Source organism: Ictidomys tridecemlineatus, chromosome 4 (genome assembly GCF_052094955.1).
Source record: "Ictidomys tridecemlineatus isolate mIctTri1 chromosome 4, mIctTri1.hap1, whole genome shotgun sequence".
NCBI classification, from domain to species: Eukaryota; Metazoa; Chordata; class Mammalia; order Rodentia; family Sciuridae; genus Ictidomys; species Ictidomys tridecemlineatus.
In genome coordinates this window covers 149,707,911-149,731,676 of record NC_135480.1, presented here as the reverse complement: position 1 = coordinate 149,731,676, position 23,766 = coordinate 149,707,911, and the positions used below count along the sequence as shown (strand labels likewise).

General features: G+C 41.3%; 1 protein-coding gene across 1 annotated transcript in view; it reads left to right on the top strand.

The window, feature by feature from the left end:
- Positions 1-3,399: 3,399 nt before the first annotated feature.
- Gldc (glycine decarboxylase) overlaps positions 3,400-23,766 on the top strand; it is an 87,482-nt gene continuing 67,115 nt past the window's right edge. The window contains exons 1-2 of the mRNA XM_005327970.5: positions 3,400-3,870; positions 4,390-4,468. Of these exons, the coding sequence (XP_005328027.2) occupies positions 3,616-3,870; positions 4,390-4,468 (334 nt within the window). The 5' untranslated portion in view covers positions 3,400-3,615. The remainder of the gene's footprint in view (positions 3,871-4,389; positions 4,469-23,766) is intronic.

Sequence of the window (23,766 nt, the reverse complement as noted above, 5' to 3'; positions counted from 1 at the left end):
ACCTGCAATTAATTTCCTCTCAGTACTTACTCCGTTGAATAAGTTTATTTTTACATTATGTTAAATGAGAAGGCTGGAGAGGGCCAGAGTGAGAATTCTGTTATCCAGTTTGGATGAAGTTCTGGTAAAATACTTTCCCTTGGAGAGTAGGCCTTTGTTATGAAGAAAGCTCTGGGCGTATTTCGCAATGGTTATTCCTCATCTTCCCAGCCAATGCCATGAGGGGATGAGGGGATATTCCTTAAATTTTCACTGTGGAAACCTAGTGGGGTTCCTTGAAGTAAAGCCCATAAATGTGGGATCTCCTCTCCGCCTTTATTCCCCAGGGGTTTCTTCCCCTCAACTAGCCCAGCAATTTGTCAGCATTATCATGTGCACAATCTTAATAGTTTATAGCTCCAGAAGCTTCTGCCCTGGTAAGCAGATCTTAACAGATCTGGAAATTACCAGATACTCCCCAGGTGTCTATTTTCTTGAGTTCTGGTAAGGACCAGATCTTACCAGAAATAATAATGTATTCATAGGGAATCACATACGTTTATTTGTGCCTTGATCAAAGAATAAAAGGTTAAAAGATATCATGGAAGTGTTCTTTTTCTCTCTCTCTCTTTTCCTCTCTCCCTTTCTTCCCCCAATTCACAGTGTTATGCCAAATTCGTGGGACCCCAATAGGCCTCCAGGAGCCGAATCCGATGCAATCACACAAGAGTCTTTATTGCAAGCTCGAGCCTGGACTCACAACCGTTCCCGATGCATTGGTCCCAGGGAATGAGTCCCGTCAGTGAGATTTTATAGGTTTTGGGGGGATACTCTATATGTCACAGCATCACACAGCAAATCATTCCATACCCAGGAAAAGTCAAACAAAACTCTTAACATTGATTAGCACATTCACTGGCGGGAACAAGTTGGGTAGGGGTGATTGGTTAGTACAAGAGGGGGATTCCTTTGAACTGATTGGATTAGGCCATGAGGGGTGTTCATGCTGAACTACATGTTTTCTCAACATGTTATCAACCATAAACTACTGGGGGGTCATCTGGCATCCCAGATATTTTCCCTGTCTCATGCCGATTGGTGGTTGCTAGGGGAGTTGCTATGGGTCCTCACCTAGCCTAACTGAGTCAGGGACACCTGGCGCTGCAGATCTCTCCTGTTATTTGTAGACAGACAACTTAGCAGGGTGAGTATGTGCCTAGGAATGCTCTGTGGGTCTTTCCAAGGACAAGGGTCACAGTCCCTTCCTTGGTTTTGCCCTGAGGTAGAGGCTGGTTTCTCAAAAATAGAGTCACATTAGTTTCTCAACAGTAGATACGTAGGGCTGGGGATGTGGCTCAAGCAGTAGCGCGCTCGCCTGGCATGCGCGCGGCCCAGGTTCGATCCTCAGCACCACATACAAACAAAGATGTTGTGTCCGCTGAAAACTAAGAAATAAGTAAAAAGTTCTCTCTCTCTCTATTAAAAAAAAAAACAGTAGACACATAGTCTTACCATTTTTTGCTTCAGCCATGAAACATAATATAGAAAACCCAGATGGAGGAAAGTCCCCTATCTATCTATATCTTTATCTATCTATCTATATCTTTATCTATTTTTACTTATCTATCTATCTATATCTTTATCTATCTCTATATTTGCTATTGAAGATTGAATTCAGGGACACTTAACCAGCAAGCTACATCTCCCGCCCCTTTTTTCTATTTCATTTAGATACAGGGTCTCATGGAGTTGCTTAGTGCCTTGATAAGTTGCTGAGGCTAATTTTGAACTCATGATCTTCCTGCCTCAGCTTCCTGAACTTCTGGGATTACAGGCGTGTACCACTTCGCCCAGCTATTTATATTTTTGCTCTTTGCAGTATTTGCTTTTCTGTTCTGGTATTACAAATTCTCCTTTTACCATTTTTCTTTCTGTTTAAAGAACTTCCTTTAAACAATGGTACACACGGTAATCCTAGCCTTTTGTTTTTTGGTTTGGTGGATTGAACTCAAGGGTACTCAACCCCTGAGCTACATCTCCAGCCCTATTTTGTATTTTATTTAGAGACAGGGTCTCACTCAGTGAGTGTGGGTTAGCAGCTCACTTTCTCTGAAGCTGGCTTTATCCTCCTGCTTCAGTCTCCTGAGCCCCTGGGATTACAGGCATGTGCCATTGGCCCCGCTAACCCAGCCAACTCAGCCACTCCAGCCATTCTTGAGACTGAGGCAGGAGGATTACCTGATCTGTAGCTAGAATTAGAGGTGTGCACTAATTATAATTATAATATAATTATAAAGATCCTTTCTCAAGGGTCTTTCTTTTTTGTTTTTCTTTAAATTTATTTTTTCCATACCTTTTTATTGGTAAATTATGGTTATATATATATTGGTGGGATTTGTTGTTACATATTTGTACATTTATACAAATAACAATATAATTTGACCAGTATCATTCCCCAATATGTCCCATTTCCCTCCATTCCTCCCTCCCCCTGGTCTTTTTTTTTTTTTTTTCTATTCTACTGATTTCACTCAGATTTTCATGAGTTCCCCCCACCCAACACACACAACTTTCTTTTCCTTTTCCTCTCTGGCTTCCACATATGAGAGAAAACATATGACCCTTGACTTTTTGTGGGGAGGGAGCAATGGGGACCCAGGGGCACTTAACAACTGAGCCACATTCTCAGCTCCTTTTTATATTTTACTTTGAGATGGGATTTTGTTAAATTGCTGAGTCTATCTTTGAACTTTGGATCCTCTTGCCTCAGCCTCTTGAGTAGCTGGGATTACAGGTGTGTCTAAGTATCCATTTTTAAAATACCATTTTGTTCTGTGAGATGAGCAGACAAATGCTAGGAAAGGCTGAGTAATTCTCATAATCCCACAGTTTGCCCATAAGATTCCCATGAGATATGACAGGAAAAGATAACCTAAAATTAATGAATGGAGACTAACTTTTCATTTATGTTTTGTAAGACAAGGGATTAAACTCAGGACCTCATTCATGCAAGACAAGAGCTCTACCACTGAGCTGTATCCTCAGCCCCTAACCAAGTTTTTGAGTCTGTCCTGGCTGTAAGAATCATCTTCATCTCAGTCGAGTGCAGTTGAAACTTCTTATCTCTTATCTCTTAACTCTTATCTCTCCTGATTCCACGTAAGTGTGGCCCCACACTCTGGCAGGGGACACACAGCTCAACCGGAATACCGGCTTCAGCCGGTGATGGAAGTGGCTCTACAGGGGATGGAGGACTCGGGGCGGGAGCTGCAGCACTCCACTCAGGGACAGAGTAGACTGCAGGAACAGGGGAGGGGGCGGAAACAGCCCCGCCCCCGCCCCTTCATCCACTCCCATTGGCCAAGGGCTTCCTGGCCCCATCCCACCTCCCGCCTCCCGGGCCAAGCTTAAAGTGTGCGGAGCAGGTGCCTCGGGTGCAGTTACAACTTTGAGTCAGAGTTGGGGTTGACTGCTGCACTCATTCATTGCCTCCGAGCTGTATCTTCTGTCCCTCCGTAATCCCACGGGAAGGGGCTCCAGGCCAGACGCAGCTGCCACCCGGGGACTGAGGCCAGAGGAGGGAGCCCAGAGTTTCGCTGACCCTCCCGGGCTGGGGAGGAGACGGCGACTGAGTCCATGCAGTCGTGTGCCAAGGCATGGGGGCTGCGCCTGGGATGTGGAGTCGGGGGCGGCCGCCGTCTGGCTGGGGGCGCGGGCCCCAGTTGGGCGCCGCGGAGCCGGGACAGCAGTAGCGGCGGTGGGGACAGCGGCGCGCCTGGGGCCTCGCGCCTCCTCGAGCGCTTCCTGCCCAGACACGACGACTTTGCTCGGAGACATATCGGCCCTGGGGACAAAGACCAGAGAGAGATGCTACAGGCCCTGGGGCTGGCGGTAAGGACCTCCATCTGGCCCTTGGGCCTCTGCTCCGCTCGGCCCGGATTCTGCCCCCCCCCAATTTAGGGGCTCCAGCCCTAAACTCTGCTGCCCTCCGCGTGGGAGCCCTGGCCTGAGCCCCCGGCCTGAGCTCACGCATTTGATCTTCCACAGCTTACTTTACGCCGCACCCGCTCTTCTTGTCTCAAAACCTTACATGTAAAAACCGCCCCTAACCTATGCAGCCCTGCACAGAAACTGTAACTTTGTAAGAAGAGCAGAAAGACCCCCGGATTAGAGAGGGTTTATCCCGTTATCTCCCAGTTGCAGCCTAAATCCCACTCAATTCACCACCCCGCTTCATGATTTTCTTTCCTCCAAGTGATTTCTGGTTTGCACAAAGTTTTTCTTTTTAGAAAGAACACCTAATTAGGCGATTTAAATGAGGCTCTCACAAGCCTTTGTAGATGCAAAACACAGAGGTGCCTCTTAACTCGGGGCAGTGTTAGTGTTCACCCGCTTGCGTTTTAATTTTAGAGCATTGATGAACTGATCGAGAAGACGGTCCCTGCCAGCATCCGCTTGAAGAGACCCTTGAAAATGGAAGACCCTATTTGTAAGTGGCCTTGGGGGTCTCTCTTGAGTTCCGCCTGCTCAGGCCTATTCGCCTTCTGTAAATCTCTGAAGATCCAGCTCTGGGGTAGGATTGCTCGAAACTGGAAATATGTTGACTAGAATGAAAACAGTGGCGGTTACCTTGGAGGCCGCGAGAGAGTGGGATGGTTGGTTCCGGGAGACACAGCTGCTTTCTAAGTCTTTATCCTAGGGCCCAGCTAGGCATGTGTAAGACTCCCCACTTCCCAAGCACTCCCAAGTGCAGGGTTCTTCCCTCCTTAGTGTTAAGAGTTGTCATCTCCTCTTTGCAGATTAGGATAAACTCAGAAAGGAAAAGGGAATTGCCTGAAATCAAGCCAACTAGGGAAGAAACAGACATGGGAGGAGACCCAGACTTCGCCCCTCCCCAGCCCAAGGTTCTGTATATCACAGTAGCTTCAAGTAGTCAGAGTTGGGGTATCCAGATTTTGTTACTTACATACTGAAAGGCAGCAGGACTTTTCAAGTCCCATCGATTTTTCTAAGAAAAACAAGATTCATGCTTGGCCACAAAAGCTCAGTTTACTCATAGATTTTCTTGGAATTTTATATTTGAGATGTTTTTAATGGTCTAAAGATTGCTCTTCAGAAGTATTTTTATGAGGGTATTTGACTTCCTTGGAATGAGGGAAGAATCTACAAATCAATGTCACAGGCAGAGCTGAAGAGCTCCTATAAAAAAACGAGGGTGGGCCTGGGGATTTCACCTAGTCATCTCATTTTCAATCAAGGAGATACTTGCTCTTTTACTTCTTGGAGTAAAGTGAAGAGACAGGAGCTGTTTAATTTCTGTGATAGGAAAGAATTATTGAGTGCAAGCTTTGTTTTGTTTTAAAGTAGGTGACTTGAGGTATGGAACCTGCCCCCACACCATTGGCTAATTCTGTACCTCAAGCTGTGCTGAGGACCATTGCTCTTGTTATTTTCAAATCTGCTGGCAGAGAACTCACTCATAAAAGAAAGTCTGCACCTTTTGTTGAATTAAATGGATTAATACCTAGAACTAGCTGGAAGCTTTATCTATTTCAATTTCAGGAAATCAGAATTCTGATTCATTGTGTGAAAAGTGAAGGGTTGTATATTGTGAGCCTTAGGTGAGTATTTGAACAAATGAATGCCTTCCTGAGACTTTCAAAGTCAGAATGTTTAAGTTGTTGTTATTATTATTTCTTACAATGTAATCTGAAATAAGATGTTCTTTTAAGAGCATCAAAACCTGGGAAAATACATCAAAGTTGTCCATTCTTTTTTCAGCTACTTGGTTCTGCTGAGTAATTTGGCCATCAGGTGATTCCTGTTTCTCCTCTCTTTTGGAAGCAGACTCATAAGTACTTTGCAACTTGAGTGTAAACTTTAAACCTAGAAGCTTCTGTGTCATTTTGGTTTGGTTCTATCTGGTTAGTCTGAGGTGACTCAGAAAATATTGCACAGTCAGGAGTCCCCTGTGCCCTGAAATGGGCAGGCTCTTCAGCAAAGCTTGCTTCTTGGAATAGTGAGCAGAGGGCAGGGAGGATGCCTTTGCAAGACATGAATTTTTTACTCTGATGTGTGCTCATGTTATGGCTAATGAATGTTTTCTACATAGTGGGAGTAAATTGGTCCAGGTAACCTCTGTTAGCAGCATTTCCATTTAATAATGGAGCAGCATTATCCAAACTTGGTTTCATGTTAGTGTGCATTCTAGTGTAGTCAGAGGAATTCTGGACCAAGTTTTTGCCTTGTCCAAAGATAACTGTAGGAAGAGCGAATTATAGGAGTTTTTTGTTTGTTTGTTTGTTTGTTTTTAAAGAGAGAGGGAGAGAGAGAGAGAGATTTTTTTTTTAATATTTATTTTTCAGTTCTTGGCGGACACAACATCTTTGTATGTGGTGCTGAGGATCGAACCCAGGCTGCATGCATGCCATGCCAGGCGAGCGCGCTACCACTTGAGCCACATCCCCAACCCGAATTATAGGAGTTTTAAATTCCCTCACTGCTGACTAAAAAGATTGTGGAAGTTGTAAGTGGTATGGAGATACTTGGGTTAGTTTTTATGCATAACTGAATAATCTCAAACATTTATGTAGTGCTTATCATATGCTGTATACTGCTTTACATTGCTTGTCAGCTGGGCATGGTGGTGTTTGCCTTTAACAATTCAGTGACTCAGGAGGCTGAGGCAGGAGGATCCATACAACTTAGTGAAACATTGTTTCAAGATAAAATTTGAAAAGGGCTAGGGATGTAGCTCAGTGCTAAAGTGCCCTTAGGTTCAATTCCTGGTACTCCACCCCAAATAAAGAGCTTTCCATGTATTATTATTATTATTAGTTTTATTTTTTATTTTTAAGTATTTATTTCTTTAGTTTTTAGGTGGACACAGTATCTTTATTTTACATTTATGTGGTGTTGAGAACCGAACCCAGTGCCTCACACACTCTAGGTGAGCGTGCTACCAATTGAGCCACATCCCCAGCCCCATGTTATTATTATTTTGTTAATTGTACTTTTATTTATTTATTTTTATGTGGTGCTGAGGATCAAACCCAGTGCCTCATGTGCTAGGCAAGCGCTCTATCACTGAGCTACATCTGCAATCCCTCATGTATTATTATTTGATCCTTATTATAACCCTATAAGGTAAGCAGGGTTATTTTCTATCCCTGCTTTCTTTCTTTCTCTTCTTATCTTTTTTTTTTTTTTTTTTTTTTTTGAGGCTGGTATCTGACTCATGGACTCAACTGATTCTCCCACCTCAAGTATCTGGGACCATAGGCATGTGCCACCAAGCCCAGATGTTGTCTCCCTTTTCAAAAGGTAGAAACCAGGGTATACAGAGAATATGTAACTTGCCCAAGGTCACAGCCTGTGACCCGTTTGGAGGCAAAATACAAACCCAGATCCACCGCTCTCACTCCAACCACTACTCTGTATTGTCTTCATGGTGCCCTATGCAAAGTAGAAAACTCCTGCCCTGACTCTTCTGAAGTACCTCGTTTACAGAAATGCAGAAACTCAGTCACAGAGGAATTACTATACCATATACGTCAACACCTCCAGTGGAAATGAGTTAGTACACTGAGGAGACAGGTGTGAGAGCACCCAGGCCAAACACCTAGGTGATTGAAGTATAGGCTAAGTAGTGAAGGAGCCATGATGCTGTGCTGGAAAATCCTGGAGGAGACTGCTTCGGGTAGAGGGACCAGCACTTACAGGACAGAGAAGCCTGTCAATATTGGGGAAGTACAGGTGGTTCGATCAGTCAGGAGGCATGGACCTTTCCTTAGACACTTGAGAAATGCTTTGAAAAAATGTTTTATCAACTGGACTATTAGTCATTATAAAGAGAAACAAGCAAAGTCACTCAGATCAAAACCCTATCAGTTTAATCCTATTCAGGTAAATTTCCCTCTCCTAATCATAGATGCTCCTCACCCCCCAAAACAAAACAAAAGAAAAAAATGAGAAGAATATATTTCAATGGGAACATTGGGTTCTCTTGTGTCATCATTTGTGATTTTAGCTTTTCATTTTTTTTTTGCACTTTCTGCCATACCATATATTTATTTTGTAATTAATACAAAGTTAACTTTTTTCTTTTGGTCCAGAACTGGAGCTATATCTACATCTCCAGTTCTCTTTATAACTAAATTGATCCTGAACTCGCAATCCTATTGCCTGAATCCCTCAGGTTGTTGGGAATACAGGTGTGTGCCACTGTACCTGGCTAATTAATACAAAATTTAAAATGCTTTGTTAACCAAGCCAGTCCCTTTTAGCCACAGTGTGCCTCGCTGTGCAGTGTTTTCAGTGGAGTCATCTCCAAATAGCCAGATTGAACTAGACTGAACTAACCTTACAAAATCTGAAGGGATTAAAGTTTACGCAAAACTGCATTGCTTATCATGCATGGGCAACTTGGAAAGAGAGCAAAGAGACTAAATTCCCTAATGTTCAAATTATTGAGCTAGAGCTAAGGAGCTGAGTTGTTGGAATGAGACATATGATAGACGTTCTAATCACTTTAGAGTGATTTTTAATAAATGGTTAATGAGGGCAGTGGCCAGAGGGAAGGGCCATTATGTAATGCAGCTGCAGGTGGTGACTTCTTCACTCCAGTTGGGTTGGATGTGAGTTTTGGCCAAAGGGCAAGCTTCAGAGTGGTAAAAGGGAAGGCTGCAGGAATGGCCCTGCCGCAGGAGGGCAAACTAGAAGTAGAATATCCAAAGTGATTGGTTAGGGGTGTATATTTGGCTTTGTCTGGTTGGTCCAAACTTGGAAGTGGGAAAAAATTAGGGAAGTTGCCAGTTATTAATCAAGTCCTGACCATTTTCAAACTATTGTTATGGAAGTTTTTGCTCAGTTCCTGGATTGTAATTAGGGATAGCAATCTGGTTTTCTGGCAAAGATAATTTACAGTAGGCTATCTTCCTGGATTTTTTGTAGATAAGATTTTTAGTTTATGTACAAATTATGGGTGAGAGTTCTGTTTTGAAATATGGGCAGGCTGATGCTTATCAGTTCCTCCACAACAGAATTTATCTTATGCTTTTGTCATTAATTCTTTTTTGGGGGGTGGTTGGGTACTAGGGCTTAAACCCAGGGGTGATCTGCCACTGAGCTACATCTCCAGTCTTTTCTTTTTTTAAATTTTGAGACAGAGTCTCACTAAGTGGTCCAGGCTAGCCTTAAACTTGTGATCCTCCTGCCTCAGTCACCCAAATTGTTGGGATTATAGTATGCATCACCACACCCAGCTTGTCATTAATTCTTTTTTTGTTTTTATTTAAGTTTGTTCTAATTAGTTATACATGGCAGCAGAATGCATTTCATTTCATTGTACACAAATGAAACACAACTTTTCATTTCTCTGGTACATGGTGTAGTGTCACACCATTTGTGCAATCATATATGTACCTAGGGTAAAGATGTCTTTCTCATTCCACCATCTTTCCTACCCCCATCCTGCTCGACTCCCCTCATTCCCCTTTGCCCAATTCAAAATTCTTCCATTCTTCCCATGGCCACTCCCCCAATTATAGATCAGCATCCACTTATCAGAAAGAACAATCAGCCTTTGGTTGTTTGGGATTGGCTTACTTTGCTTTAGCATGATGTTCTCCAACTCCATCCATTTACCTGCAAATGCTAATATTTTATTCTCTATTAATGCTTAGTAATATTCTATTATGTATATATACCACAGTCTCTTTATCCATTCATTTATTAAAGGTGTCATTAATTCTTATTAAGTAGACACCTGTTGATCTGAATAATATGAATAATACCTTGAACAAAAAAACCTATTGCTTATTTATTTATTTATTTTGTATTGGGCCCTGAACGAAGGGGTACTCTACCACTAAGCTACATTCCAGCCATTTTTATTTATTTTATGTATTTATTGGTACTGGGGATTGAACCCAGGGGCACTTATCCACTGAGCCATATTCCCAGCTCTCTATCTTTTTTTTTTTTTTTTTAATTTGAGACAGGATCTCGCTAAGTTGTTTAGGGCTGGCTTTGTGTTTGAACTTTGTGATCCTCCTGCTGTAACCATCTGAGTCCCTGGAATTACAGGTGTGGACTATCACACCAGCTTTATTTTTTATTTTGAGACAGAATCTCACTAAGTTGCTCAGGCTGACCTCAAACTTGCCATTTTCCTGTGTCAGTCTCCCAAATTGCTGGGATTATAGACCTGTACCACTATACCTGGGCACTAAATTGTTACATATTTGACTCTCTATAATAGTAAGGCACTATGAGGATATACTTATGAATAAATATGGTCACTATCTCCAAGATGCTTTCATCTTGCCTTCTTAATATAAATTAAGTCAGGAGGTTAAAAAGTTCTAGATGTCACCTGTAATTCCAGTGACTCAGGAGGCTGAGGCAGGAGGGTTACAAATTTGAGGCCAACCTCAGCAATTTAGCAAAGCCCTAAGTAACTTAGTGAGACCCTGTCTCAAAATAAAAAAGAAAAAGGGCTGGGGATGTAGCTCAATGGTAGAGATTCCCTAAGTGCAATTGCTGGAAATAAATAAATAAATAAACAAATAAATAGATTCCAGATGCCATGAGAACCTTTAATAAAAAATGGGTTATAGCTCAGTGGTAGAACATTTGGCTAGGAAATGTGAGGCATTGGGTTTGAGTCTCAGCACCACATAAAAATAAGTAAATAAAATAAAGTTATCATGTCCATCTACAACTAAAAAAATATTTTAAACAATGTCATGATTATTCAGAAATCATGGATGAAAATAGGGATTTTAGAAATGGAGGTAGTAGTTGAAATATATATTTTGTTAGAAGCAAAGATGATATTTTTACATTGACTTTTTATGTGTAAATGTGTTATACAAGCAGGAAAAACCTCAAAGGCTGTATCTTCTATGAGAAAAAGAAAATGGAGGGCTGGGGATGTGGCTCAAGCGGCATGCATGCGTGCGGCCCAGGTTTGATCCTCAGCACCACATACAAACAAAGATGTTGTGTCCGCTGAAAACTAAAAAAAATAAATATTAAAATTCTCTAAAAAAAAATTAGAAAGAAAGAAAATGGAATAATGCAACATGCCAGGCATAATTAGGGAAGCACTTATGAATTACTGACTGTCATCTTTGCTGGAATCTAAGAATAATGCTGTCAATCATTTGTGGAGAGTCAGGTGAATGTGAAAGTATTTCCTGACAGAAGTGGAGGGGTAAAAATGTTTACTTAAAAGAGATGAATTCTAAATCATAATCATTTACCTCTTCCTCTTAAAATTAGAATGCCAAGTTAGAAATCCCAGTCTTTATAAATCTAACCTTTAATATTAAAATAGTTGGGGTTTTCTTATTATTATTATTTTTTTGATATATCAAGGGTACAAACATGCTGGCATATGGTGATAAGGGGCCAAATAGGTCATGCTTGTCAGGCAAAGAATATAAAATGTCAAAATTTTTCCTCTGCATCTTATTAAAGGATCAGGGAATTTATCCATTATCATCAAAGACATTTTTTTTTTTTTTTTTTTTTAATTTTTATTTATTTTTTTTTTATTGGTTGTTCACAACATTACAAAGCTCTTGACATATCATACTTCGAACAATAGTTTCAAGTGAGTTATGAACTCCCATTTTTACCCCAAATACAGATTGCAGAATCACATCGGTTACACATTCACATTTTTACATAATGCCATACTCGTGACTGATGTATTCTGCTACCTTTCCTATCCTCTACTATCCCCCTCCCCCCCATCTTCTCTTTCTATCCCATCTACTGTAGTTCATTTCTCTCCTTATTTTTCTTCCAATTCCCCTCACAACCTCTTTTATGTAGTTTTTTATAACAATGAGAGTCTCTTTCCATTTCCATGCAATTCCATTTTTCTCTCTCTTTCCCTCCCATCTCGTGCCTCTGTTTAATGTCAATCTTTTCTTCCTGCTCTTCCTCCCTACTCTATTCTTAGTTGCTCTCATTAAATCAAAGAAGACATTTGGTATTTGTTTTTTAGGGATTGGCTAGCTTCACTGAGCATAATCTGCTCTAATGCCATCCATTTCCCTGCAAATTCCATGATTTTGTCATTTTTTAGTGCTGCGTAATACTCCATAGTGTATAAATGCCACATTTTTTTAATCCATTCATCCATTGAAGGGCATCTGGGTTGGTTCCACAGTCTAGCTATTGTGAATTGTGCTGCTATGAACATCGATGTGGCAGTATCCCTGTAGTACGCTCTTTTAAGGTCTTCAGGGAATACATCAAAGACATTTTATATTTCAAAATTACAGTTCACGGGGGCTGAGGATGTGGCTCAAGCGGTAGCGCGCTCGCCTGGCATGCGTGCGGCCCGGGTTCGATCCTCAGCACCACATACCAACAAAGATGTTGTGTCTGCCGAGAACTGGAAAATAAATATTAAAAACAAATTCTCTCTCTCTCTCTCTCTCTCTCCCTCCTCTCTCACTCTCTCTTTAAAAAAAAAATACAGTTCACATAAATTGTATAATTTTTTAAAGTTTTATTTTGTACTGGGAGATTTAACCTAGGGACACTTTATCACTGACATACATCCCCAGCCCTTTTTGTGTTTTATTTTGAGACAGGGTCTCACTAAGTTGCTTAGGACCTCACTGAGTTGCTGAGGCTGGTCTTGAACTTGTGATCCTCCTGTCAGCCTTTGAAGTCACTGGGATTACAAGATGTGCCATCATACCTGGCCTTAACCTTATTTTTAAAAATTGATTCTCTTGGAAAAGCCATTATTTAGGTTATCCTTTACTACATAAAAAATTACTGCCAAATTTGATGGCTTAAGTGGACCTGATGCTGCATGCTTTTCATCCCAGCTCCTTGGGGAGGGGGGTAAGGCAAGAGCATCTCAAGGTCAAGACCAGCCTGGGCAACTTAGTGAGACCCTGTCTCAAAATAAAAAATAAAAAGGGCTGGGATGTGGTTCAGTGGTGGAGTGCCCCTGGACTCAATCCCCAGTACTGAAAAAAAAAAATTTATGGTTTACAACAATAATAAATATTTACTATCCTCAGTTTCTGGGCCAATAATTCAAGAGCAGCCTGTGTACAACCAGAGAAATGAAAAGTTGTTTTCCATTTGTGTAAAAATAAAATAAAATAAATTAAAAAAAAAAAAAGCAGCCTGGCTTGTGGGCTCTGGCTTACAGTCTCTTGTGGGGGTTGAAGTCTCTTAGGAGGGTAGAGTCTCTAGGGGGTTTGCAGTCACATGTTAGTGGATGCTCAGTTGAACTGGAGGATCCATTCCAAGGTGGCTCTCACTGCTGGCAAGTTGATGCTGGTTTGTAAAGTGGAGTGCCTTTAGTTCCTTAGATGGGTCTGTCTACAAGCTTTTGGGGTATCCTTTCACCTTGGTAGCTGGATGCCACAGAACCAGTGATTTTTTTTTTTTTTTAAAGAAAGAGTGAGAGAGTGAGAAAGAGAATTTTTTTTTTTAAAGAGAGAATGAGAGAGGAGAGAGAGAGAGAATTTTTAATATTTATTTTTTAGTTCTCGGTGGACACATCTTTGTCTGTATGTGGTGCTGAGGATCGAACCTGGGCCGCACACATGCCAGGCGAGCGCGCTACTGCTTGAACCACATCCCCAGCCCCCAGAACCAGTGATTTGAGAAAGCAAACAGGGCAGAAGCTATCCATCTTATGACCTAGTTTTAGAAATACCATAGCATCTCTTGTGCCATATTTCATACATTAGTCAGCCAGAGTCTGACCTGCAGTCAAACGAAGAATTAGTTGTCACATTTTGAAGTGAGGAGTATAATTTTTTCAGTAAACTATCTTTTACAGCAGCTTTAGGTTCATGGCAAAATTGAGCAGAGCATACAGAGATTTCCTATACACTTCTGGCTCCACACAAGCACAGTCTCCCTCATTATCAATATCTTCCACTAGAGTGGTACATTTGTTACAACTGATGGGCCTATACTAATACCTTGTCATCACCTAAAACCCACAGTTTACATTAGGGTTCAGCCTTGATGTACATTCTAAAAGTTTGAATAACAGTGTAAGGACTTTTGTTTATCATTTTTGTATCATACCAAATAGTTTCACTGCCTTAAGAATCCTCTGCAAGGGGCTGGGGCTCACCGGTATGCACTTCCTTGGCATATATGAGGCACTGGGTTCAATTCTCAGCACCGCATATAAATAAATAAAATAAAGGTCTATCAACAACTAAAAAATACATATAAAAAAGGAAAAAGAATCCTCTGCAAGCATACTTCTAAAACTATCACAACCATTGAAATTTGTACATACTCCATATCTTAAATTATAATGAATTTTATATAATTCTAAAAATGTTCCTTGAATCAAAATGAAATCATTTACACTGAACTGTAAGTGTAGAATTATCCTTGGGATTATTAAAGTACATAGGACCATTTGCCCATACATGAAATGCCATAGACTACAAAGCTTTATGGTTTTTGCATGGCATTTGCCATCACCTTTATGAGGTGTTTGTTGAGTCTCTGTTACCAAATCTGCTTCTACAGCTTCCTCCATCTGTTTCCATTGCACATTTATTGACAGACTTATGGAAGTACTGTTTTAGAAACTGGCTATGTAAGAGTGAGGAAGTAAAAGATAATAAAGATACGATCTTGGACTCCAGGTCATTTATGATAGGGAGACAGATATTGAATAATGCTATGATTCTGCAGATGGGATCAATACTCTGGCTGAGGCTAAGGCATCAGCAGAGGAATGGAAGTATGTGAAGATGTGGGTATTTTAGGAATGTTGAATACACCATGTGAGTAGACTGTTAAGTTGCAGAGGGGCGTTGAAGGTATGGGGCCACAATTTGGAGGGCTCAGAGCTGTAAATGATTCCACCCACCTAAGTAATGGGGAGACTTTAGAAGTTATCACAGAAGCCATCAGTAGGATTCAGCCTAGCCATTTCTCAGAGTGCAGAGTTTTGCTGAGTTGCCTCTGAGATCGGAGGCAGAGAACCAGCTGAGAGATTTTTGGCAAGTTTAGAAGTGATATATTAAATGCTCATTAGTTCAGTCCCATAGGAAGCAGGCACCAAAAATAAAGTTAGATACACAAGACATTTATTGGCAATGGCAGCAGGAGAAGGCAGAGGAGTACGCAGACTAATGCAAGTCTGACCCTGGTGAAAGGAGAGAGAGATGGAAGATAATTGGGCAGAAAAAGTCTTACCCTGCTGCACAAATCTAAGAAAAGTTCATTTAGGCCAGGAGTTCTTGAGTTAAAGCAACCCGCCTGAGAAGTCTCATGTCTCGCAGGAATGAGTCTGCATTAGTTCTCCTTCTGGGCTTTGTCAATGGCTAGGGACAGTCTTTGGGAAGTATGGTTCCGGTACAAACCTGGTGGTTGATCCAGAAGGGCAATAATTAAGACTGTCAATTTCCAGTATGAGTGTTTTGTGGTTCTGGCAATATCATTAATAGGGAGAGAACAGGATCCTAGAGAAAGGAGAGATCAAATTCTTAAGCAGAATTAAATTTTTGGTACTCTTGGAGCATTTGGAAAAGTTGGCAAGAGTCTGAAAGTAGAGTTTAGAGCTCAAGAGAAAAGAGATGAAGTTGCAGACTTAGTCTTTTGAATGAGTCCATGGAAATGAGTGGTATTACCCAGGGATGGAGTGTAGGGAAGAAAGACAAAGTTGAGATGTTAGCAAATAGAGCATGTAGATGGATCAGTGCAATCTGTGATCAAGTCATCAGGGTCAGGAAGGCACATTTTCAGCAGGGAAGTGAGGACCTAGTGCTATATTCTGGACTTTTCTTAGATACAAGAGGGAAGAAAGTCTACATAAAAACATGAGGACTCTTTGAGGAGGGAGGAGTTGAGAATCTGCCTGATGATTTTGCTGCAAAGGGGCAGGAAGGGTGAGACTGAGCATTAGGAAAAAGAAGAGTTTTCAGAAGAGCTATTGTGTGTTATCTGGGTGGTAAGAACATAGGTCAGCCTGCATGGAGGACCTGCTGAGATTGAATGGCTTGGATTCGTAAGGCTTGTCAGGGTCTCCTCTCCCTGATATTATTTAGTGATCTGGGAGCAAGAAAAGAGGAATGTGGTGATTGAGTTCAGCGGAACTTGAGTATTGGCAGATCCAGTGCCAAGGACTTCAAGGTCCGCTAGTTAGCTCAGGTCAGCTGGTTTGGAGAGAGGTGAGGCAACCCCAGGTTGGTCCCTCGTGGGTCAGTGACCAACTCATGAGACATGAACTGAGGGCCTGAGCTGCTTATTGTGAATGACTCAGGAGCTTTGGGGCAGGTGCTGGACAACAAGGTTATGAGCAGCTTACAAGCTGTTTGGGTTCTGATTTCTTTAGTCTTCTTTCCACCCTGACTTGCTTTAATGAGTCTCAGTTATATGATGAATGAATAACTTTGATCTGATTTTTGGCAGTTTATTTTACCTATTTAGCAGAGAATTTCATTTCATTTATTTATTTTTATAGTACTGGGGATTGCACATGCTAGGAATTCTACCATGAAAATATATCCACAATCCTTTTTTATTTTGAAACAGTGACTCTTTAGTTGGGCATGGTAGTGTGGGCCAGTAATCCCAGCAGTTCAGGAGGCTGAGGCAGGAGGATCACAGATTTGAAGACAGCCTCAGCAACTTGGCAAGGCTGTAAGCAACCTAGCGAAACCCTGTCTCAAAATAAAAAAAAGAAGGGCTGGAGATATGGCTCAGTGGTTAAAGCACCCTTGTGTTCAATCCCTAGTACCAAAAAAGAAAAGAAAAGAAACAGGGTCTTATAGGCATGGCATGCCCTTGAATTTTTTTTTAAACAAAAATTGCAAGCTGAGAACTTTCGTAAGAATTCTCAGTGCTTGCTCAACATACTAATTGATTAAACAACGAGAAAATAAAAAAATCCCTGGAAATCTGAAATTATTGTAAGCACTGTATTTTTTGAAAAATTCTATAACTAGCAGGAGGTTTCCATTTATAAATGTTCCTTTGAAGCCTTTGCTTTAGGGATGCAGTTGAACTAAATGTGAGAACAATGTGTGTGTATTGATTTCTCATGGAGTATGTGATGGGTGAATTATTGCAAATATTGATCTGTTTGTGAGACTTTAGGTGAATTTTCATTGCAACACATCTATTCACCTGTTTTCTGAGCACTTACTATGTGCCTGTCAACCCAGGATGCCTCTGTTCACAGAGAGAATACAATTTACATGATGAGATTCTGGATTGAACTACTAATTTCTCCATAGGACTAATCTTATGATCTATAAAATATTATTGTTCCTTCTAGCAGTGTAAGTTGTTGGAGTAAGGCTCTTAGAACATGTTCTTCCTTTCTTCCTTATTCTCTGTAGTCTATAACAGTGTGCTCATGGGTAATGAAGAGGAAAAACAAATATTCCACTGATTCTCATTTCAAATTAACCTTTTGGTCTGATTACATAGGTTATCTGATGTCCCAGATAACTATTAATTGCAACATTTCTATGTATGTTTCTTTAAAATAAACATTCAGGGCTGGGGGGTGTAGGCCCTGGGTTCAATCCTCAGTACTGCAAACAAAATAAAACAAAGCAAAAAAATAATAATAATAGATTAAAGGAACAGGGGTTATAAAGGAGCCTTCCACAGAAAGGAATAAAATTCAAAGGAACAAAATGACAGACATGATGCTCCTACTTGTCCAGTGAGGACGCTGCTCTAGTGATCCTATAACTAGAAGGATCACTAGACCTTTTGAGTTGTGGCTTTTGAGTGAGTAGGACAAGCTGTATGACTGCTTACTTTGTGCTGACCCTTGAGGGACCAAAGAGCCATTAAAAACACAGAGGAGAAGTACCTCAGCTGCTTTTGGGTAGTGGAGATGTCCTAAGGGAGGTTCTAGTTCCTAAGAGTCATAAAGGACTGAGTCATATGATTTATTATTTATTTTATTTTATTTTTTTTGGTACCAGGGATTGAAGAGAGGGGCACTTAACCACTGAGCCATAACCTCAGGCATTTTTTATATTTTATTTTGAGACAGGGTCTTGCTAAGTTACTTAGGGCCTCACCAAGTTGCTAAGGCTGGCTTTGAACTCGTGATCCTCCTGCTTCAGTCTCCCGAGCTGCTGGGTTACAGGCGTGCACCACCGGCCCTGGCTTCATATGGTTTATTAATTGGCTGAGCAAGAAAGAAGACGGGGAAGATTGTGGCAGGTTGGGGTGAGGAGAGTCCGTGCGTGGTGCTGCTACCTTGGCCACATCGTCACACATGCTGCCTCTCTATCAGTCTCCAGTTTTCAGTTTAAAGTCTGCATTCTACACTGCGCAGATCTTATGGTTTGGTTTGGCTTCCTGGAATGAACAAATTCTGTGATTGAACAGACTTTGGTTGTGAAACTCTTCTCTGCTCATGGGGGAAAATTGACAATAGGATACATGGGCTGTGGAAGTGGGCTTAAGCCAGGTGGTTATGGGGGAACTAAAAAAGTCTTGTAAATAATCAGGTGAAATGAAGGAAAGGCTAAGCATTAGGTTGGAATTTGTACCCAAATTCTGGCTTCTACTCAGAAAAATCAGAAAATCTTAACTTGTGCTGTCATTCATAGCCTATTTATCTTGACTGATACCCGGACCCTACCCCCATGGTTTCCGGCACAGCTTTGAAGCCAAGGATCTGCATGTTGGCAAGAAAAATCTGCCAAGGCGGTCTCTGTCCTCACATTCTGGTCCCAGATTTCCTCTTTAGTCTCTGGCAGAGAAAGGCCTTTCTCAAACTGGTGACATTGTCTGGGCAAATTCAAATATGAGTTTGTTGGTTTTCGGTCCTGATGATTTCCTTGGAGACCTGTTCCTAGTATCTTGCCAAGTGCATGAAGAGTGAGGAGCGGAAGGGAGGCAGGCTGTGACGCTGGCTAGAGGCTGCTCTATGCAAGACACTGCTGGCTGGGCTGCCCAGGAAACACCAGAGTCGGGGAGTGACAAGGCTCTCCCACCAGGTATTTCCCAGGTGGTATTTCATTCTAGGCATAACATTATAATTTATTTAGGTACCAGGGGTACTTAACCATCGAGCTGTATCCCAAGCCCTTTTTGTTTTTATTTTGAGACAGGGTCTCGCTAAGTTGCTTAGGTCCTAATGAGTGTGGCCTTGAACTTGCAATCCTCCTGCCTCAGCTTCCAAAGTCTCTGGGATTACAGGTGTGTGCCACCACACCTGGCTTAGTTTTTGGAGAAATAGTATAGACATATTGTCCAAAACTCAAAAGTACAAAATGATACACAGGGAAAAGTACAACTTCTTCCCATTTCTAATCTTATTTTTTTTTTTTTTTGGTGAATCATCTTAGAGATGTTCTGTTCAAAGAGCATGCATATATATTTATTCTTTTAAAAATATAATTATAGCATAATCTATACATTGTAGAATGTTAGCCATAACAATCTTAGATTGTTATAGAAGAAAAAGTGAAGCATGGATACATTTTCCATATAATTAAGGCAAAAAAAATTATAGTAAAGTTGTATTTGGGGTAAAGAGTTAAGGATGGGGAATAGTGTGTATGTGTGTTTAGATTTAGCACATATCTCCACTCGGCCTGCCTGTCCATTTCAATGACATTGTATAGTTCTTATGCAAATTCTCATATATGGGCAATTAAAAATTACCTCTAGCAAGGCATCAAGTATTTAATAGCTAAATTGATTTATTTCTGTTAGAAAGTATTTATTTAGCATAGTTATCTTGATATTTTAGGCAGAAGTGGCAAGGAAGTTGCTGCTAGAAAGACTTCTAGAATTATATAAGGAAGAAGGAAGTATTCATTCTGAATTCTGAGAAGCAGGAGCAGTACAAGCCATCACCTGTGAATTCTTAGGAAGCAAAGCTGAGAGGCCACTGAACTCTGTTCTTGGTACATTAGGACCAGAGCATTACGCAATGCTCTGAGGCAGAGGAGTAAACAAGGTCAGAAGCAGGTGCTTGTTCCACAAGGAAGGAACTTACTGCTTAGGTGCCTGAAGGATTGCTAGACTCCCTCCTCGCTGGGAGTACACAGTGTCTGACTGCCCTGCAGGGCTGTCAGCTAGCATTTGGAAAATGACAACTTGTCTCCAAGTAGTTCTATTTTTCAAATTCCCCCCCCACACACAGTTTGTTTGTTTGTTTGTTTGTTTTGGTACAACATGGTTGTACATAATGGTGGATCTGTGGTTGCATATTCGCACGTGCACATAATATAACAATATAATTTGGCCAATATCATTTCCCAGTATTTTCCCTTTTCTTCTCTCCTCCCTCCCTCTGTTCCCTTTCCTCTATTCATCTCTCTTCCAAGTAGTTCTTAGTAGATGCTCCCTTTCTTAATCTCTCTCATTTCCCCTTGGTTAGTTTCATCATAGTCACATTCAAGAAGATAGTTACAGGAATCAGACCTGTGCCCAGGAGCAAGCTGTTTTTGTCAAGTTGGAAGGAAAATTGTAAGGAATGTGCATCCTTGAGGTTGGCTCTGGGGGGTAGTCCCAGTCTTCTTTTTCCTCTTCCCTTTGTACACACAGCTTCCTTGGGCTGTGCTGCCTGGGGGTTGGATGGCACAATTGCCTCTTTATAATGCTTCTCTTACTAGGTAGGGGGAAAAGGCTGCCACTTTGGGATTAAGGATTCCACACTGTTTTCTCTAGCAAGTTCTTTTCCACTGGAGAAAATAAGTGACAGTGGTGGGCATTGTATGTTTAGAATTTGGAGTTTTATTTAGACTTGATCATACTCTAGAACTTACTTAGAGACTGGATTTTGCTAAGTTCAATTTCAAGTAAGTTCAGCAAGTAGAAATCTGATTGTGCCCCCCCCCATCATTGTTATTTGGGTATCACTTATGATTATAACTGACTCTGGATTCCTAAATACATCATTTGACTCTTCTGCAGATTTGACCAAAGTGAGATTTCATGAGTGGGTTTGAGCAATGGCAACCAGTGAACAAATATTTGAAATGATTCAGACACTCACTAGGCTGGTGTTTGGAAAACTCTTTTTTTTTTTTTAATTGTGTAGATGGGGGAGCCTGCAATCTTAAGATTCTTATCATGGTAAGGAGAAGTTTCACTCTGTTCATCATGTCACAGACTGTCCTGGCTTCTAGCTATGGAGCTTGGACATGATAAAGAATGGGTAAATTAATGGCAAGGGCTTCTCACACTGTTCACACTTTAGGAACCATGACCAAGTACTTGCCCTACTCCTGTTGGCTCCAGTGTCTATTAGCTTGGTGTACAGGGGACAGCTCATTCTCTTCACACTCTTTTCTCAACCCAGATAAAACTGAGCATGAAGATCAGGCTATGATGAGGTCACATTGGGGGAAATAAAATGCATATCAATCCCAATCTGGATAGTCAGGAGCATCAACACATGCTTGAAAAGCTTGGTTGGTGCTATAGGGACTAGGGTTGTATCTTTATGGGATGAGAAAGTTCTGTGTTTTAGCTTTGACCATATTCTTGATCTTACCTGTAATTAACTTTTTTTCATTTATGCTTATTGGCTTTTAAAATTTTCAAGGTTTTTTTTTTTTTTTTTTTTTTTTTGGCTTGGAAGTGAGGATTGTAGAGTAATTCTGGGACCCAGAATTACTCTACCATTGAGCTACATCACTAGCCATATCTCAGTCTCCCAAATAGCTGGAATTACAGGGTGAACCACCATAACAGGCTCAGGTGTTTTATTCAAGTGCATAAGACTTCAGTGACTGCTGTAAGGGATGATTTATATCTTGAACTAATGTGGAGTGTGCTAATTCCTGGCATGGTGTCTTTTCTTCCTTGCTCTTGCAGGCATGGGGGCAAGGCCGGACAGGGGCCATGTGGTAGGAGACTACAGAAGGAAGGGAGATAGGAATTGGCTTCTCTGTGGTCTGGAACTTTACCTTTGCTTATCTTTGTGGACAGTTCTGTTGGGGAGTATGAGACAACAGGTTTTCTTTTACAAGGAAAATTCGGACCTCTCCACTATTCCAGTTGAGAGGCCGGGATCTCCAGAAATTTTCCCATTTGAGTGATATACCTAAGCTTTTCAAAAGGCCAATTAGCATAAATTAAGAACAAAATAATTAATTTTAAAGATGCAGAAGCATAAAAATGGACAATATTGAGACACAGGAGTTTCTAGCAATGAGAGCTCCAAAAGGAAGATCTTGGGAGCAGAGGGCAGTGTGAGGCCCAAGAAAAGCATTTCCTGTGCCCCTGGGGTGGCTGTCCTTCTTGGTTTCCCCTTTCTGAGGTTCCTGTTAATTCACCTGTGATAGTCTGAGTTTTTAAGGGGGGAGGAATTGAAAAGCTTTTAATCTCTGAAAAAAAGCATAACAGAAAGTTAAATATGAGAAGCCAGGCTTGTTGACCCTACCATGTCTATGCTCTGTTCCACCACTCTGAAAACCCTCTTCTAAGTGGCAGGTGCCCTCCTGGTTCCTGTGCTATCTGTTCAGTGAAGAAACAGGGCTATCTACCCTGTCCTCTCTACTAGTCTTGAGAGTCTGGTCTTGTGGAGCTAGGGTGGTGCCCCGCCTTCTAGGGACATTGTGTGTTTGTGTGTCTGTGTGTGTGTGTGTGTGTGTGTGTGTGTGTGTGTGTGTGTGTGTGTGTGTGTGTATTTCCACCGATATGAAAGATAGTTCCTATTTGGTGTCTATAATGTTCTGTAAGATAGATAGATCTCCCTCCAAGAGAAAGGATCTTGGGTCTCAATGGGAATTTGTACACATAGCCAGAGCTACTGTTAAAGAAGTAGAAAACAGACTGTAGTGAAGAGGGACAGTTTACAGGCAAAATCAAAACAACCCATTTGAGCACCTCCTCATGAGGAAAGAACGGGAGACTTTTTGCTGAGGAAGCAGAAGAGTGGTATCTGTGTTCCCAGAGGGAAGAGATCTGGGTTTGGTTTTAGTTTAGAATTCTCTTGATTCCAGCTCCTGTCACCTCCTTGACCTCCTGACTTTGAGTCTTTGAAGTGCAATTTTCCGATATTCTGGCTTAATGAGGGATCATAATCATGGCTCTTGGCATAAAGCCCAGTTCCTATCTCTATAGTCCCATATGTTCTTATGAGACAGGAAAAGGGGGAAGGAGACTCCTGTATTGGAAGAATCATGTTGGCAGCTTAACTATGAAAACTTCTGATCTAAATAATCCTTTTGGCTCCTATCAAATATATTTGAGCTATTTCTAATTATGTCACCTACATTAGATTGTTTTCCTCCAGGTATGGGGCAAGTTAAACATCAGCCACTGAGTTGGTTATGTGAGCTCTGTCAGTTGAGGAACACCACGACTCCAAGACCCCTTTGCCTCTCCCACTTTAGGCTGTGAGAAGGGTGGGCAATGCTCAGGGCAGATCTTTGGGCTGGATAATTGGCTCTGACATCTGGCCAAGTTACACTGAGGAGCTAGGGGGAAAGCACTGCACTTTTCTATATAGATTTTTAATACATTCCAGAAACGTAGCACCAGCTGCTTGTGCCAGTGGATACGAAGATTGTTTTTAGGGAGTGAACATACTATTTGGGTTGATTACTTTGCTAGTAGAATCTTAACAATGTAAGGAATGTCTGGCAAAATGCTGGAGTTCACCAAAGCCTCTGAGTGTGATTTGACCAGACAGAGGGTTCAAGCACAGAGCAGCCTGTGGCTGATAGAACTGTCTATATTAATTTGCTAGGACTGACATAAAAAGGGACCTCAAACTGGATGGCTTAAACAAAAGAAATTTATTCTCTCATAGTTCCAAAGACTATAAAGGCCAAA